At 39.4% G+C, this 18,839-nt stretch overlaps 2 protein-coding genes and 1 long non-coding RNA gene across 3 annotated transcripts in view; 2 read left to right on the forward strand and 1 right to left on the reverse strand.

Moving 5' to 3' along the window:
• Positions 1–12,551, reverse strand: part of mAChR-A (muscarinic Acetylcholine Receptor, A-type) — a 78,750-nt gene extending 66,199 nt beyond the window's left edge. Inside the window, exon 1 of the mRNA XM_069501726.1 lies at positions 12,406–12,551. The gene's annotated coding sequence lies outside the window, so the exon portion shown is untranslated. The remainder of the gene's footprint in view (positions 1–12,405) is intronic.
• The window catches only part of LOC138403001 (uncharacterized), a 164,090-nt gene that overhangs the window by 3,998 nt on the left and 141,253 nt on the right, over positions 1–18,839 (forward strand). The gene's annotated exons all lie outside the window — the stretch shown is intronic.
• RpL26 (ribosomal protein L26) lies at positions 15,001–18,676 on the forward strand. Its single transcript, XM_034973481.2, has 4 exons — positions 15,001–15,107; positions 15,337–15,518; positions 17,281–17,421; positions 18,499–18,676. Exons 2-4 carry the CDS (start codon positions 15,351–15,353, stop codon positions 18,637–18,639), a joined length of 450 nt encoding a protein of 149 aa, XP_034829372.1. The 5' UTR covers positions 15,001–15,107; positions 15,337–15,350; the 3' UTR covers positions 18,640–18,676.

The following is an 18,839-nucleotide window of genomic DNA, read 5'->3' on the forward strand; positions in this document are numbered from 1 at the left end:
ACACTTTCGCATTTATAATATTAGTATGGATACCGTTGACAAACTCACGGGCAAAAGCTAGTTTTACGAGGAATTATTTTTTACCACATATCTGCGATTTTCATGATAAGCACTCTTAAAAAACTTTTTTATTAAAATTTACTTTCGCATTTATAATATTTGCATGGAGTATGGATTAGCATGGATAAAAACAAAAAGGAAAAAATGTGCTAGGGTACAAAGGCGGCCTTATCACTAAAGTGGGTATTTTAAAGGGAACCCTAGCGTATGAAGCTTGAAGATGAATTTAAAAAGCCTCTCTGGCATTCTATGTATTGAAACGTTTTTGTCGCCTATCGCACCGCTCAAAGCTGTCTCTTATGCGCCAAGGTCGTGGCCCAGCACTAACATAATTTTCCCAGAATGTCCGTTTTCACAAACACATCAATAAATCCATATTTCACTTTGATCCAATAAAATCTAGCTTCGAATGCTCCGCCGGTTGGGTACCCGGGCCGGCGAGTCGTAAAATATTTCCAACAGTTTGGTCCCACCTTTGAAACGAACGTATGAAAGTTTTATCACTCTTTTAATATTTATGGGATCCTGGTAGTTTTGCCCACGACACGTCTCTGTAAATATGGTAATATTTTTTTAATATGTAGATAGGTATGCAATATGTATGCACAATTTATGTTCTACAAAAATAGATTGTCTATTTCTCTCTAGATTTATGCAGTCTAGCAAAATGCATTAAGTTGCACTTTTTTTTCATTTTCAAATATACACTTCTGTGCTTCTACTGACAAAATATTGAAACAAACGTATGAAATTTATTACTCTTTTTAATATTTAACGATCCTGGTAGTTTTGCGCGCGACATGTACTGTCTCTGTTAATAAATATGGTAATATATTTTTAATATGTAGATAGGTATGCAATGTGTATGCACAATCCATGTTCTCAAAAATAGATTGTATATTCTATCAGTCTAGCAAAATGCATTTAAAATAGTTAAGTACAATCTTTTTGTTTTCAAATCAAATCAAATCAAATCATTTATTTGTTGTGTTACATTAGGTACTAACTGGCACTAATAAGAAGTCTATAATCTGACAAAAATATCTAACGTTGGACAATTTTGTAATCAAATATTTTTAACCCTATTACATACGACTTCGTCATAGAAATAAATTGCGATCAGTACACTTATTATAAATGCGAAAGTGTGTTTGTTTGTTGGTTTGTCCTTAAATCACGTCGCGACGGATTGACGTGATTTTTAGCATGGGTATAGATAAAAACCTGGAGAGTGACACAGGCTACTTTTTATCTCGGGAAATCGATGAGCTCCCACGGGATTTTGAAAATCCTAAATCCACGCGTACGAAGTCGCGGGCATCAGCTAGTTTTAAGTGGAGTGAGTAGTGACTCATACTATTAATTAACTCCCACGAATGACATTGAATGAGTCAAATACCAGTTCAATTAGAAAACTATCAACTATTACTTCAATAAAAAAATTATTAACTTAAATCGTGTTTTAAAAATTCATATAATTTTAACAATTACCTTACACAAGGATGCTTGTTTCATTATTTTTTTTAACTCATTAGCGTATTAATTAACATATCCAAATAAATCCGATGCAGATGGCTCCGTAAAGTGACAATTAGCTACAATACTACTATCACTCTACCGACTTGCTCAAGTGTTTGCATCTAATTAATGAATACGTATCATTTTCTGATCCTACATTGGATCAGAAAATGATACGTATTGTTGAGTTGTGATAATTATTTCTTTCATCACCATTATCATGGTAAATTCGATAAACTAATAATATTATAAATGCGAAAGTGTCTGTCTGTCTATCTGTCTGTCTGCTAGCTTTTCACGGCTCATCCGTTCAACCGATTTTGACGAAATTTGGTACATGGATGGCTTGCATCCCAGGAAAGGATATAGGCTACTTTTTATCCCGGAAAATCAAAGAGTTCCCACGGGATTTTAAAAAAACCTCAATCCACGTGAGCGAAGCCGCGGGCATCATCTAGTAGCTTTTATTTCTTTAGTGGGAAAAACCAAATTTCAGCAAACTTTTAATTTTCCATTAACATCAACTCACAAAACATTCTATAGTTTTTTTGACAATGACTAAAACAATAAATAATTTTCCTGTTAAAAAACATACAAAAAGGGGTAAACGGGTAAAATCTCATTTGATGAAATTAGAACGCCGCGCCGGTAACAAGAACGAGGGGAAGGGGACCGGGTATGCGGTTGTTTTGTTTAAAAAATAATAAAATCTGTCCGTAAAACGATCCACATCCCGCAGTCAAACCAAAACGGACGGTTAATTTTCTGCACCAATGCGCTTGTTTTGTCCAAATAACTCCGTAATTTCGGTAATACGGTGCAATTGCTAGCAACTGATGACTTTGTTCGCGTAGGTCCAGGCTTCGTATTATATTTTAGGGTTCCCATTTACTAAGCCACCGCTATTCGCCCGTCCGTCCGTCCGTTCGGCCGTCTATCCGGCTATCAGCGTACCTCGTGAATCATAATAGGTTGGAATTTTAACAGAATGTGTATTTCTATTGCCGCTACAAAAACAAATAATAAAAATTTCAAAACTTCAAAATTAAAAAGAGAGTGGGTAGTTCTAAGTTTACCTAGTTTTTTTTTTTTTTTTAATTCGTTACATTTGGTTTTCTTTTTTTTCGTTTTTTCTTGTTTTGTGAGCTGAATAATTTTTTATTTATTTATTATTTTATTATTTATTTATTTAACAATGGTACGGAATCCTTTGTATGCGAGTCCACCTCGCACTTGACTGTTTTTTATATCATGATTCGGTTATTATGTGCACTACCACCGCTTATTATGCTACTGTGGACATTTTTATAGATCTTATATTTTACATTCTTTTGTATTATACCTACCTACATAATTTCAGTCAAATAACTAGGTACCTAAACCTTCTAGTCGCAGTTCTCTACCTCGTTATAAGTTTGAAATGTGTTTAGTAACTTCTGTTCCTAATACGGTTCGCTGGAAATGGGTCCCTTTGGAATAAAGGTGTAAGTCAACCTATTACAATTTATAAGGCGAGGAGGACCTGCTTCCTTGACCTTGCCTACAATGAATAAACTGGATATACCTAACTCTGTCTGTCTGTTTGAACGGGCTAATCTTCGGAGCGGCTGAACCAATTTTGACGGGACTTTCACAGACAAGTAGAGGAGTAACATAGGCTACTTTTTAACTAACTTTCAAAAAAAGAAGAGTAGTGTTTTTCTACCTATGTACATACAAATCTCCGAGATTTGTGAACCGATTTGTATATTTTTTTTAACCGATAGAGAAACTTTGCGACATTATCCCATAATCCCATTGGCTTTCTTTCCTCAATCCTGATGGTGCAGGGGACCTGACCACAAAAATTGATGGGATTTAGAAACTGTCGGTTAATTGATATTGGAGGTACCTACAAAGCAAAGACTATCGTTAAAGTCGAGAACCCAACTGCTTAACCCTGATGCTGTAAGGAATTGAATTCCTAGATCGTGGTGATTTAGAAACTGGCCTAAGAAACAGGAACGACTAAACCGACGCGATGCCGCTTGCTTCCTATAAAATATGTAGGAATCATTTATTTGTTAATTAATGACAATGACATTGTTCTCTTTTTATAAACTAAGAAAAGAGGTTTACATATGTCACACCTCCCTTCTTAAACAATAACTTCCCTTACTATCTTAACTATATAAATCATCGATGCCAAAACGTCTTGGCGGCCCTCGTTTACGAACAGACTCGCGAGGCGCCCTGTCCACCACTGCTAACTCGGGCTGCTGGCTAGTGCTGGGCTCAGGCGCCGTGCGACCGGGCGACCAGGAGCTCGTCTCCCCGCCGCTCTCCTGCGGCCCTTCCTCGGGTACCGAGCTCAACGCCACTGCCACCATCGCGCCCCTGGACCGTCCCGCTGCTGATGGTCTATCACCAGTTTCAATGTTAATTGAATTACCGATATTTGAATTAATTTCCGAACATTTTTTTATCTGATCGACATGTCTAAATATCTCAGTTCCATCTCCAGTACGCAGCTTATAATTTGTACTCCCGCTTCTTCCTATGACATCCCCGTTTAACCATTTATTGCCTGTTCCGTAGTTTCGGTACCACACCCTACTTCCGACCTCGAACGATCTCTCAACTCCTCCCGCCGCAAACTCTTGACGTGCCTGGGCAGATCGAACTATATCCTCCCGTTCCGGCTTTAGCTTATCCAAACGCGTGCGTAATGACCTGCCTTGTAACAGTTTGGCTGGGCTTTCTCCTGTCGTGCTATGCTCGGTATTCCGGTATAATAATAGAAAACGACATAACGCTGTGTCTACGTCTACCCCCTGTATAAGAGCTTTCTTTATTACTCTTTTACAAATCTTAACCGCATTTTCCGCAGCACCATTAGACGAAGGATGATACGGCGCTGAAAAAATTTGTTCAATCCCGTTCTGACTTAGAAAAGTTCCAAACTCCACGCTTTGAAACGAAGCAAAATTATCACTAACTAACTGCTTTGGAAGACCAAATCTAGCAAAAATATCTCTTAATTTATTAATTACAGTTTTCGCTGTGATGGAACCCATCTTTACCACCTCAATCCATTTGGAACTAGAATCGACTACCACCATATAAGTAACCCCCGCTATAGGTCCCAAGCAATCGATATGCAGTCTTGTCCACGGGCGACTCGGCCACGGCCACATGTGCGGTGCGTGCGCCGGCGGCGCGTCGGCCACTGCGGCGCAAACCTCGCACGCGCGGCACATCGCCTCCAACGCTTCATCTATTCCCGGAAACCATACGTAGCTCCTCGCTAATGCCTTAGTTTTAACTATCCCCATGTGCGAGTCATGAAGTTCCTTCAACACTTTATCTCGGCACTCAACGGGTATTATGACCCTATGACCCCACATGAGACATCCTAGTTCGCTATACAACTCCTTCCTACGATTGAAAAATGGCCGTAATTCTTTTATTTCTACCTCCGTGGGCCAACCGTCCCTAATGTAACTTAATACTCGTCCCATCATGGGATCTCGGCAAGTAAATTTTTTTAATTCTTTATAATCAAGTAATAAAGCTTCTGAAGCAAAATGTAAATACGTTTGCTCGGGACATTCGCTCATTTGAGATTCACTATTTTCTCTATGAGCTTGTATCATCCTTGACAAACAATCAGCTGTATTTTTATCAGTACTTACATATTCAATTGAAAAATCATATGCCGACAAAATTAACGCCCATCTCTGAAGCCTGCTAGCTGTCATGTTTGGAATACCTGACTCAGCCCCAAAAATGCTCACTAAAGGCTTGTGGTCCGTTCGTAATATAAATCGGCGCCCATACAAGTATTGGTGAAACTTTTTAACGGCAAAAATAATTGCAAGAGCCTCCTTTTGTATCTGACTATAATTTATTTCCGCTGCCGACAGCGATCGGGAGGCATAAGCGACCGGTCGCTCGCCCCCACCGATGTCTGCGCCTCGCTGCGCTAACACCGCGCCTATCCCAAGCGCACTCGCATCACATGTCAATATAACCGGCTTATTTACATCGTAATGCGCTAAAACCGCAGAGCTCGCCAGTAATCTTTTAACCTTATTGAATGAATTCCTTTCTTCTATCCCCCAATACCAACTATGATTTTTCTTTAGTAAATTATATAATGGTGATAAATTACTACTTAAATTCCTGACAAAACGACCGTAAAAATTGACCATCCCTAAAAATGATCTTAATTCGGAAATATCTTTTGGCTCCGTTAAATTTAAAATAGGCTTGACTTTATCTGGGTCAACTCGAATACCTCTATCCTCTATTACATACCCTAAATAGGTTATTTGACTTTCGAAAAATGCACATTTTTCTTTTTTAATTTTAAAACCGCAATCCTTCAGCCTAGTAAGTACTCTCTTTAATGTATCCTTATGCTCATCAAGTGAAGAGTTTGCGATTAATATGTCATCTAAGAAAGTTACCACATTCGGAATATCTTTAAACAAATTTATCATTATCCTTTGAAATATGCCCGGACTTGAAGCTAACCCAAACACTAATCTATTGTAACGGAACAGACCCCGGTGAGTATTTATCACCGTAAATTCTTTTGACTTATTATCTAACTCGATCTGGTTATACGCTTGTGAAAGATCGATTTTACTGAAATACTGACAACCGTTCAAATTGGCCAGTAGATCTTCTATTTTAGGAACTGGATATTTATCAACCGATAAAAAACGATTCAACGTAGCCTTATAATCGGCACATACCCTAATGGCACCGTTAGGTTTGTTCACAATTACAAGCGGGGTGGCCCAGTCCGACGTGTCAACCGGTTCGATGACACCGGCGCGCAGCATCGCGTCCAGCTCGGCGTCCACGCGCTCCCGAAGCGCATAGGCGAGGGGGCGCGCACGACAGAACACGGGCACGGCGCCCTCCCGCACGTGCAGCGTGGCGCGCCCGCCCGTGTAGCGCCCGAGCCCGCCGTCGATTAACTCACTAAACCTGGAAAATATTTCCTCCACGTATCTATTCTTAACAAACTCCTGTACTCGCAAATTATTAATTTTGCACTTAGGCACGTCAATGTTTAATTCCGCTAACCATTGACGCCCTAATAATGACGTCGTCCCATTATCGATGACATATAAATCTAATACCTTCATGCGATCTTTATACCTCACTTTAATTGAGATATACCCTAGAGGTTTAATTTTTGTGCCATCATAAAAAGTTAACGTTAACCGACACGATCTTAACGGTAGGTATTTGTACCTTTCAATATACGTCTGCTTGCTTATACATGACAATGCAGAACCAGTATCAATTTCCATAACCAAAGGCTTCTCGTCTAGTAATACTATTATGCTAACCGGCCTATAGTCCCTTAGCGACATCTGATAAACAGTTTCTTCTTCGTTGACGTCATCCGAACCGACCGACTCCATCCAAGCCGGGTCTTCGTCCCGCCAGTGGTTCGTGCCCGCCGTGTTCGGGCCCCTCGATGCAATGCCCGCACCCTGATTTCTACGCTGTGCTCCTGCTCCCCAACGCATTCCGTAGCTGCGACCGCCGCGCCGCGATCGGTTATAGCCCCTGGCAGCATTTTGCCCTGCAGATCCTGCTCCTGGGTCATCAGGACATCGTCGTCGCAAATGCCCGATCCGTCGGCATCGGCTGCACTCAAAAAACTTATAAGGACAGTCATCTTTACCATGCCGCTGATCCCCGCATCGATCGCATGCACTAATTCGAAAACGATGTAATGATTTTGATGAAGTTCCGCTGACACTCGCAGCTGCTTCTCGTAGCGTCTCTCCCGTCTTCCCTGGTTCCGATTTTGGTCTGCTGATACCTATTCCGACTTCCACTGCAAGTGCGTTTTTCTCCGCGGCTTCGAATGTCGTAGCCAACCTGACTGCGCGATTAAAATCTAAAGTCTCTTCGGCAAAGAGTCTTTGACGAATGACTTCACTCTGTAAGCCGCACACTAACTGATCTCGCAAATTTTCGCTGAGATTATTTCCAAACTCACAAAAACGTGATAGTTCCTTCAGTTCTGCGACATATTGTGAGACCGAAGTTGATTCTTGCTGACGATACTGCCTAAATCGAAAACGCTCAGCCAATATTGATGGTTTTGGTTGTAAATGTTCTCCCACTATCTTCACTAACTCGGCAAAAGTTTTATCACCTGGTCTAACCGGGCTACAGAGGTTTACCATCAGCTCGTACGCCCTGTCCCCGACCATCGATATCATAGTAGGTACCCTTAAGGCCTCTTTCACATCGCCCACTATGAAATACATTTCCATCCGCTCGCAGTATGATGCCCAGTTCCCACTCACGACATCGAATTCCCCTAATTTCCTGGGAGAAACCATCTTCACTTAATTTTCCATCCAGTCGCCACTATAAAATATGTAGGAATCATTTATTTGTTAATTAATGACAATGACATTGTTCTCTTTTTATAAACTAAGAAAAGAGGTTTACATATGTCACACTTCCAATTCCTGCTAACATTCCTATTTGCATTGGGCTTTGAAATCGGTATGTTACTTGCCAGCGGGACAAGAGTGGAGAAGGCTGGTAGAGTGGTGCGAGGGGTGCAACGGATCGACATTATTATTTTCATGGATATAGTTATAGACCTGGAGAGTGACATAGGCTACTTTAATCCCGGAAAATTAAAGAGTGCTCACGGGATTTTTGAAAATCCAAACCTACGCGGACGAAGTCGCGGGCATCAGCTAGTTAATTACTATTATATTTTTTGCCTCAAAACTTCTTAGAAATAATATGGGGATTGAGGAATTCTTCTTAAAGGTCTTCGTAAAGTATTGTTAAGTGAATTTTAATAAAAAAGTTTTTTAAGAATGCTTATCATAAAAATCGCAGATATGTGGTAAAAATTATTTCTCGTAAAACTAGCTTTTGCCCGCGAGTTTGTCAACGTTATTCTTACTAATATTATATATGAAAAAGTGTGTCTGTCTGTCTGTCTGCTAGCTTTTCACGGCTCAACGATTCAACCGATTTTGACGAAATTTGGTACAAAGATAGCTTGCATCCTGGGGAAGGACATAGGCTACTTTTTATCCTGGAAAATTAAAGAGTTCCCACGGGATTTTCAAAATCTAAATCCACGCGGACGAAGTCGCGGGCATCATCTTGTAGGTTATAATTTATAGCATAAGTCACTCTGGGATAGTGTATATAACCATCGAAGCATCAGTGAAAGAATTATTCAGAAATCAGAATTGGATCAGTGGTTCCGGAGATTTCTCCGTACATGCAGGCACAGAAACTAACTTTTACAACTTGCCGAACATAATAATAGGTAAGTATCTATAGATTTTATTCATATAGATAAAAATCGTTAGCTCTCTATGCGTGTTCTATCGCCTCTATAATGGGGAGGGCTCTGAAGAGCTTTTTGACCTCATTCCACCCTCTTTTTCTACAACCGCACAGCGCGCCACCGTAAGGAATTTCACCCTCACCACCTGGGTGTCTGGTGCACTTCGACCGTCCGCTGCGCCAGATCCTTCTTTCCACGCACGTGCAAACTGTGGAACCAGCTCCCATCGCGGTGTTCCCACTAGAGTACAACATGGGGCTATTCAAGGGGCGGACCAACAAATTCCTAAAAGGCCGGCAACGCATCGGCGCGCGGTTCCTCTGGTGCTGCAAATGTTCATGGGCGGCGGTAATCACTTAACATCAGGTGACCCGCCTGCTCGTTTGCTCGCTATCTCTATTAAAAAAAACAGTTAAATGTATACGCCGAGTAAAGGCAACAAACAGACAGACAGTAAGTAACTCTTTCGCATTTATAATTACTAGATGATGCTCGAGAATTCGTCCGCGTGGACTTACGTTTTTTAAAAATCCCATGGGAATTCTTTTCCGGGATAAAAATGTATGCCTATGTCCTTCCCCGGGATCTAAGTTAACTCTGTACAAAATTTAATCAAAATCGGTTAAACTGTTGGGCCGGGAAAAGCTAGCAGATAGATAGACAGACACACTTTCGCATTTATAATATTAGTATGGATTAGTAGGTATAGATGTAATAAGCTTAAAGCAATTTTAATCAGAAAACTTCCCATCTTGTTTACCGAGCAAGCCTTAATTAGCCCCGCTTGTTAAGTTAGAACAAAGTTGGGCTGCAATCGCGCATCTGTGGGTTTCATCTCCAGTCTAGATTGTGTTTTCTTTGTCTTCATCGTCATCAACATCATCATCAACCGATAGACGTCCATAAGTCTCTTGTAGTGACTTCCATATGCCATGGTCTTGCGCCGCCTGAATCCAGCGGCTCCCTGCGACTCGTCTGATGTCGTCCGTCCACCTAGTCAGGGGTCTTGCTGCGCCTACCGGTGCGAGGTCGTCATTCCAGCACCTTCTTTCTCTGTCCCCTTTATTTGTTTTATTGTTAGCTAAAGCCTGCCGCTCCTCGTGATCAAGCAAATTTGAAAAAGTGGACGCAATGTTTTCACGATCCCCTGGCGCAGTGGTGAGCGCTATGGTCTTATAAGTGGGAGGTCCCGGGTTCGATTTCTGGCAGGTGCAATTTGGGAATTTGTGCAATTTCTAAATTGTCTCTGGTTAGGTCTCGTGGAAGGCTTCGGCTGTGGTTAGTTACCCCCTACCGGCAAAGCCGTGCCGTCATGCGGTTAAGATTCCGGTACGATGCCGTGTAAATATAGAAACCAAAGTTTAATAAGAACTGCTATACCCCGTTCCAGGCTAGCCCTCTTCCGTCTTAGATTTTATCATCACTTTGCACCAGATGACATTGCTGTCAAGCGCTAACTTGTAACTGAATCAGTACCCTTATTATAAATGCGAAAGTGTGTTTGGTTGTTGGTTTGTTGGTTTATTGGTTTGTTGGTTTGTTGGTTTGTCCTTCAATCTCGTCGCAACGGTGCAACGGATTGACGTGATTTTTTGCATGGGTATAGATATAGACCTGGAGAGTGACATAGGCTACTTTTTATCCCGGAAAATCAACGAGTTCCTACGTGATTTTGGAAAACCTAATTCCACGCGGACAAAGTCGCAGGCATCAGCTAGTAGAAAATAAAAAGGCAATACTTCATCAAGTACATCTTGGGTAAGCTAAAATTGAAAAAAATCGCCTTTTCCCGAATTCCCTAATTGAATTAAAGAAAATGTAGGTAGACAATGTAAATTATGGCGGATCGGATTAAAATACTTAGAGATGCGTAGGCAGAAGATTAATAAATAAATTAATGTAAGATATAATATACCTACGATGGCAATTTTGATGTATTAGGTAGGCAGACAAAGTAGGACAAGTTATAAACCTTGTTAGGATTTGACGTCGAGGTAAACGCGTCCTTAAAACCCCTTACGGACCTTACGGTGTAGTTTATGATGATTTAGCATCCACCGATATTATATTAGGAGCTTATTATCTATATATTATATAAAAGGAAAAGGTGACTGACTGACTGACTGACTGACTAACTGACTGACTGATCTATCAACGCACAGCTCAAACTACTGGACGGATTGGGCTGAAATTTGGCATGTAGATAGCTGTTATGACGTAGGCATCCGCTAAGAAAGGATTTTTGAAAATTCAACCCCTAAGGGGATGAAATAGGGCTTTGAAATTTGTGTAGTCCACGCGCACGAAGTCGCGAGCATAAGCTAGTTTATCAATAAAATGAAAATTTTGAATGAGCGATCACTTAACAGAAAGGTATATCGTAGCATCAATAGCTCGTAGCTCGTAGCTCGTAGACATCGTAGCTTTAGTTTTAAGTTTCATAACATCAATTTTATCTTACAAATCCAACAATTGACAATCAAAGGGTGACTTTGATTTGATTTGCAGAACCACTTGATGGCAAGTAAACACGTCTTCAAACAATTTTCATCAAATAATGATTAATCAAATCTACGACACGCTTTTCTTTAAGCTTCAATAAAAGCTTAATTGAATCACATAATAGTATAATAAGGTACCTATCGTTTCGTAAACAGTGAAAGTAAGAAAGAATCACTTGACTAAGTATATTAAGTGTATTAAGTTACCTCATTCTTATTATAATAAATTTGAATAAGATTAATCTTATCATTATTAATTTGAATACCAGTAAAATCAACATGGCATTGTACAAACGAAGATTTTGAATACGGCTAAAATCTACATCACACTGTAACCAAAATTAAAAAAGGCAGACTGAAATCACTATCACGTTCCTAGTTTCAGGGAGTCCAACGCCCGACACGAAAGCTTAATTGAAACAGGTACATTAAGGTACCTATATTGTTTCGTGTACGGTGAAAGTAAGAAAGAATCACTTGACTAAGTATATTAAGTTAACTCATTCTTATTACAATAAATTTGAATACCTACAAGTAAAATCAACATGAAACAGATTTTAAACAGGGCTAAAAACGAAATTGAAAAAGATAGCCTGAAATTCTTATCACATTCTATAGTTTCAGGAGTCCAACGCCTGACACAAGAGCTTAATTGAAACAGATACATTAAGGTACCTATTGTTTCGTAAACGGTGAAAGTAAGAAAGAATCACTTGACTAAATATATTAATTAGTTAAGTAATATTAAGTTATGATTATCAATTTGAACACGAGTTAAATCAACATGACACTTTATAAACGCAGATTTGAAGCACGACTAAAATCAACGTCACACTGAAAACGAAATTGAAAAAACTGAAATCCGTATCACGTTCCATAGTTTCGGGGAGTCCAACGCCCGAAACGAAACGGTCCCGAGTCCCGAGCGTCACTCTAGGGTGTCAGGCTGGGATTGTGGATTGTTGACGGGGTGACCTTGAGACTCACCTATGACTCCGCACATGGTCGGTCGTCGCCCGGCTCCGGAGAGCGCGCGGCCATCTCTCCGGTCACTCGAGTCCCATCCCAGCACGATCACTGCACGTCACTCATATCACCGGCGCGCGGCGCTCCGACGGAGAGCTGCGTGCGGACTCTCCGCGGCCGCTCCATTCACTGGAAGCCCGGGCGACGTGTATGGATTGCGCAGACTCGGACGTGCGTTCGGTGGGACGCTAGAGACCTCTACAATGCTTTCTCGGCCACGCATTTTGCCGGGTTGGGCTCGTCTCAGAGGTCACAGGGTCGCTCAGACTTCGTCGCCGCAAGTAAACAACATTCGCGCCTCGCCTCTCAAGTCTCAACAGAACTTTTGTACGACTATTGACTCATGACTGTGACCAAACGTCAGAATATAGCCATGATAGATATCACTTGCTTTATCAACGGTAAAGGAAAACATCGTGAGGAAAACTGGACGCTTGGGAGTTCTCCATAATGTTCTCAAATGTGTGTGATGTCTGCTTGGCCCGCCTGGTGGACTGTGGCCTAAGCCCTTCTCGTTCTGAGCTCGTGCTCAGCAGTGAACCGGCGATGGGTTGATCATGATGATGATACATTAGAATACGACTATGGCCAAACCGTTCTCATTCTAAGAGGAAACCCATGCTTAGTAGTGAGCCAGTGATGAGGTGGATCACTAAATACGTCAGTAACGAATCTATCTATCTTCTTCTATAGATATGTATAAAGGGACTTGTTAGGACTATAGCAGACATTACGGGAAAACTGAATTTGTACTACAAATTTTGTAGTTACATAACCAAAAATACGACTGTAGTACGGAACCCTCGGTGCGCGGCTCTGACTCGCACTTGGCTGGTTTTTTTTTAAAACAGTGTAACTCGGGATAATATAGAGATTGTAACGATACCCCATCCATGCCTCCCCCATATATTCAAATCTGTTCAGGCATTTAGAAGGCACTTGAAGAAAATGTACCTAGGTAGCTAGGTATAGAGGTAGGTACTCACAATTTCCGATTTCTGTATTTCTTCCGAGTCTCGGAAATGAAGTTAGGCTGCCGCGCCGATATCAAGGAATCTCTTGAAGGTAATAGACACCGTCTTGCTTATAATACATATAAACATCAACATCATCATCATCATCAACAACAACCGATGGACGTCAACTGCTGGACATAGGTCTCTTGTAGGGACTTCCACACGCCACGGTCTTGCGCCGCCTGAATCAGCGGCGCCCTGCGACTCGTCTGATGTCGTCCGTCCACCTCTCTCTCTAGCTCGCTAGCTCTCGAATGTAACAGACACCGTCTTGCTCGGTCAGCCTCAATACAAGACACATACACGCTAAATTAGATAATTTTATTCAAATAAAGATAAACTTTTATTCTTTTGAATTATTAATGTTTACCTGTTTTTTATTTTATTCATAAAAGTAACAGTATAAATTAGTGGATTTAGGTTTCTAAAAATCCTGTGGGAACTCCCGGCTTAAAATTAGCCTATTTCACCCCCCCAAAAAAACCATACAAAAAAAACCGGCCAAGTGCGAGTCAGACTCGCGCACCGAGGGTTCCGTAATACAGTTGTATTTATACGACATTTTGTATGATAAATCAAAAAATATGTACCTAAAGATATATTAAGTATATTATTTAAAAAACCGACTTTCAAAACAACTACAAATTTAAAAAATGTTTGTTCAAAAATCTGTTTTAGAATGTACAGGAAATCCCCTTTTAAATGATACCTCACTTGCCTTCGCCTTCACGGTTTTCGGATTTTTCCCCTTTAACGTGTGCTTATACCCACACGTTTTGAAATTTTTGTAATTTGTTAAAGCGGCAATAGTGTGAAAATTTGAACTCTCTGCCTATTACGGTTCAAGAGATACATCCCGCTGACAAACAGACGAACGAATGGACGGACGGACAGCGGACGCTTAGTAATAGGGTTCCGTTGGCACCTTTCTGTTACGGAACCTTAAAAACAGTAAAATTTATGAAGTACATTTTAACTTGTTGTGAATTTTTCATAATTTAAAGAAAATTTTATGATTAATAGAATTTTAAAAAATCACTCCTTTACTTTGGAGACCATTTGAATCAAATAAACCAAGATGAAGTTTAGGTTCTTATTATTATTTCTGATGCGGTAAGTGCATAGAAGTTTTAGAAATGGCACCATTTCTTATTTTTTTTTAGTCTTGAAGTTTTGTGATTAACTACTACGTTCGAGAGGTTCTAACGGTAATTTTGAACTTCGACAAAATTTTAGTCATGTTCCGTACCTAGGTGGTTACTAATTATTCTCAAAAACGGACACTCTGATAGATGATAAAGGTAGCTAGTGAGTATTAGCCAGTAAGTATTAATAAATATTACTGGCAGGATTTATGACAAAAACTTAGATTAGGTATAGATAATAAAAAAGTACAAGCATTGAGATATTTTATTTCACTTTGTGTAACTTTAGTGGGTGAGCAGTGCTTTAAGTCCATGTGCATAGCCTTTATAACATGGCGTGCAGGTTTTTAAAGCATACCGCGCATGTTCTTTTACAACAATCATCTATGGATAGATCTTCAGTGTATATTTTTACAATGGCAACACTATCAAAACTTGACATGTCGCCATATTCTTCACCTGTCATTCTTTTTTAATTTGATTCTTTGCCGTGTCGTTTCGGGTACGTTGAATTAATCCGTAAAAATCTTCGATAGTGATGCATATTGTGATCTTTGAGTGTTTTTGATAATATCCTTGAGCATTTAGTGTTTTATTACAATGATTATTTCCTGGATGCTATGTTTTTATGGAGGAAATATCGGCCGCGGCATTTTGACGTTTAGCACGCATAGAAGAATAACCTAATGTTTTTAGAGTGGTGAAATAAAACGTGGTCTTTCGGATTTCAGCAAAGAGTGCCAGTATGAAGTACAATAAGCTGGTAACGTCCTCGAGGAGGAAAAACAGGAAGCGCCACTTTAGCGCTCCTTCCCACATACGAAGAGTTTTGATGTCATCTCCCCTTTCCAAAGAATTGAGACAGAAATTCAACGTTAAATCTATGCCAATCCGCAAAGACGATGAAGTACAGGTAAATACTATACTTTCTAACTCGTAGAACTAATTCCTTTGTACAAACATTAACGTTGTCTCAGGATGTGTAAGTTTTGGTTGTTTACAAATAATTATTTTAGAAAAGATTGAGTTTTATAATCATATTAAACAGATTTAAGAATTACTAGCTCAAATTTGTATTCTATAAAAAAATCCCAAAAATAACATGAGGTTTACTTATTGTTGCCATCCAGTGTTAACCTAAAAACGAATTACTTACCTACTAAACTAACATTTATTTGATCGTCAATATGGTGACTAGTTTTCATATAAGTACACATTGTACAGTAACTGTTAAAAATCTATTAGGTTACTTGACATTTGTAATACTATTATTTAAATTTTTATATTTTTTGTGACTAAGTATTTAATGTGACTAATTTTATCAAAACTATGTACACGTTGTTAGGTATATCATAACATATTGCTAATAGGCAGAATTTGGCTGTACCTTTTTGTTTCTGTAACATCACCACTGTTTACCCAGATTGAATTGAATGGAGACTAATTTTTCATATTGATTTTGAAACATTAGAACTGTCTATTATACAACTAAATCTCTATATATAAAATGAATCGCTGAATGTGTCATTGATCGCAAATCTCAAGAACATCTGAACTAACTGATTTCGATAATTCTTTTTTCATAATATTCCGTGAAGTACGGGAATGGTTCTAACGGAGAGAAAAATTTCAAAAATTCCTAAAAATGAATCGACGGTTAGGTGGTACGAAGTTCGCTGGGGCAACTAGTCTAAAATGAAATGTCAGTGCAATATAAAATGATGACACCAAACCATTCACAGACTGCAGATGTTAGTGTCAGCTGGATGGATTGCGCGGGGGGTTTTCTCCTGTGCTTCCTGATGGTGGATGCTTTTCTGCACCATGGTTCAAAATATGGCTCTGATTATTTTGCCTGACCCACCATCTTTTGTAATACTACCTGATTATAGGGCTTGTAAATGTAAGATTAACTTGTATTTTTCCATCCCGAAAATATTTGTTCAAGTTAAATTCAACTGCAACGACTAAGCATTTGTCTGCAACTTCATCTGCATGATATAATTGCTATAGCATTTGGGAATAATTAGCTATACATAATATATTGGTAAAAGAATTTTCAGATTTTTAGATTAAGGTTTGTGCCTAATAGCTACTCACTTTTCACTTTACTTATCTTTAAATGTCTAGAATTAATTGGGTATTTGACTCCAATTTTTTTATTACTTTATTATTAACTAGGATTAAAATAATGATGTAAATTGAAAAAACTAATTAAATCGATCAAATAACAAAAAGTTATAAGCATTTAAATATTTCTGATTAGACAGAGATAGCGATATAGCATTTTGACGTCACACCTTACTAATGCCATAGTAGCTTCGTGCGGTTTCATACAAATTTTTGTTTTGCGAGAAAGGGATAGAAGACCCTCCCACTCCAAAATTAAAATGCCTGTAACTTATCTTTGTTGGATTTAAATATATTTTTTCAGCGTACATCATTATTTTAATCCTAGTTTATAATACAGTAATAATATTTATCAAATTCAAAAGTAGGAAAATACCCAATTGTACAGATTAATTTGTAGGATGGTATCTACAGCCTAGGCAAAAGGCTGTAAAATGCTAGTAAAGGAATAAAATATATCAAAATTCAAAAACTATATCTAGGTCTAAATACAAAATGTAAACAACTCCATTCATTAACATACTCTGTTTACTGGCTGGTTGCAGGTAGTCCGAGGGCACTACAAAGGGCAGCAGGTGGGCAAGGTGGTGCAGGTGTACCGTAAGAAGTTTGTGGTGTACATTGAGAGGATCCAGAGGGAGAAGGCTAGTGGAGCCAGCGCTTACGTGGGCATCCACCCCTCAAAGGTACTTCATTAAATCCTTTATTTATTTCATGTAGGGTTCTAAGGTGCTGGAATGGCGACCTCGCACCGGAAGATGCAGCGTTGGAAGACCCCCACTAGGTGGATGGACGACATCAGACGAGCCGCTGGATTCAGACGGCGCAAGACCGTGGCGTGTGGAAGTCCCTATAAGAGACCTATGTCCAGCAGTGGACGTCTATTGGTTGATGATGATCACTTGTGCTACTTCTGGGACTCTACAGTTCAACAGAAGAAGAAAGAGTCTGCAAGAAACTCAGCAGTTACTCTTTTCAAATCATAAAAGTTACAACAGCAATATAGTATTACTAGCTGATGCCTGTGACCTTGTCCGTGTGGAATTAGGTTTTTTAAAAATCCTTTTCGATTTGTTAGGAAAAAATCACCCATGCAAAAAATCACGTCAATCCAAACTGCTGCGACATGACTGAAGGAAAAACAAACAACACTTACGCATTTATAATAAGGGTACTGCTTATCAATGTGCCCACGATTTCGACTGTATGCATTTAGGTTTTTAAAATCCCATGGGAACTCGATTTTCTAGGATAAAAAGTAGCCTGTCGCTCTCCAGGTCTGTAACTATACCCTTGCAAAAAATAACGTCGATACATTGCGAGTTGCGACGTGATTGAAGGTTTTGTATTTATAATAATAGTAGCTGATGCCCGCAACTTTGTATGCGTGGATTTAGTTCTTTAAAAATGTTGTGGGATAAAAAAGTAGCCTATGCCACTCATCAGGTCTTAAACTACACCCATACAAAAAATCACGTCAATCTGTTGCTCCGTTGCAATGTGATTGAAGGATAAACCAACAAACAAACACTTTCGCATTTATAATGATTTGATGATGATGGGTTGTGATATTGATCCCATACAAATGATGAAAATACACTAACATAGATTGTGTCATATGCCCTTACCAAGGCATCGCCAAGGTTTGGCATGGATACAGTTACTGCTGATACACTTCCATGGCTCTGATAACACCAACATCCAAACCAATACACCAATATATTAACATTACTTATCTAATTTGATCAAATATTTGTCCCCAGTGTGTTATTGTCAAGTTAAAGATGAACAAGGACCGTAAAGCCATCTTAGACCGCAGAGCAAAGGGAAGATTGGCCGCTCTTGGTGGAGACAAGGGCAAATACACTGAGGAAACCGCCACCACCGCTATGGAGACCTCGTGAACATAGATTTAAGATTAATAAAAATATAAAACTCAAATATTTTTCATTTTAGCTCTAAAAACTTTCTCTATCCCCTATGACTATTCATGATGCAATCAAAGTTATATTATGGAAATTCGAAATTCTGAATTGCATATTAGACGGGACGGGAAATAAATATGGACTGACCCTAAATAATTTAAGGATGCAATCTTTAAGTA

Source organism: Maniola hyperantus, chromosome 11, assembly GCF_902806685.2.
Source record: "Maniola hyperantus chromosome 11, iAphHyp1.2, whole genome shotgun sequence".
NCBI lineage: Eukaryota > Metazoa > Arthropoda > Insecta > Lepidoptera > Nymphalidae > Maniola > Maniola hyperantus.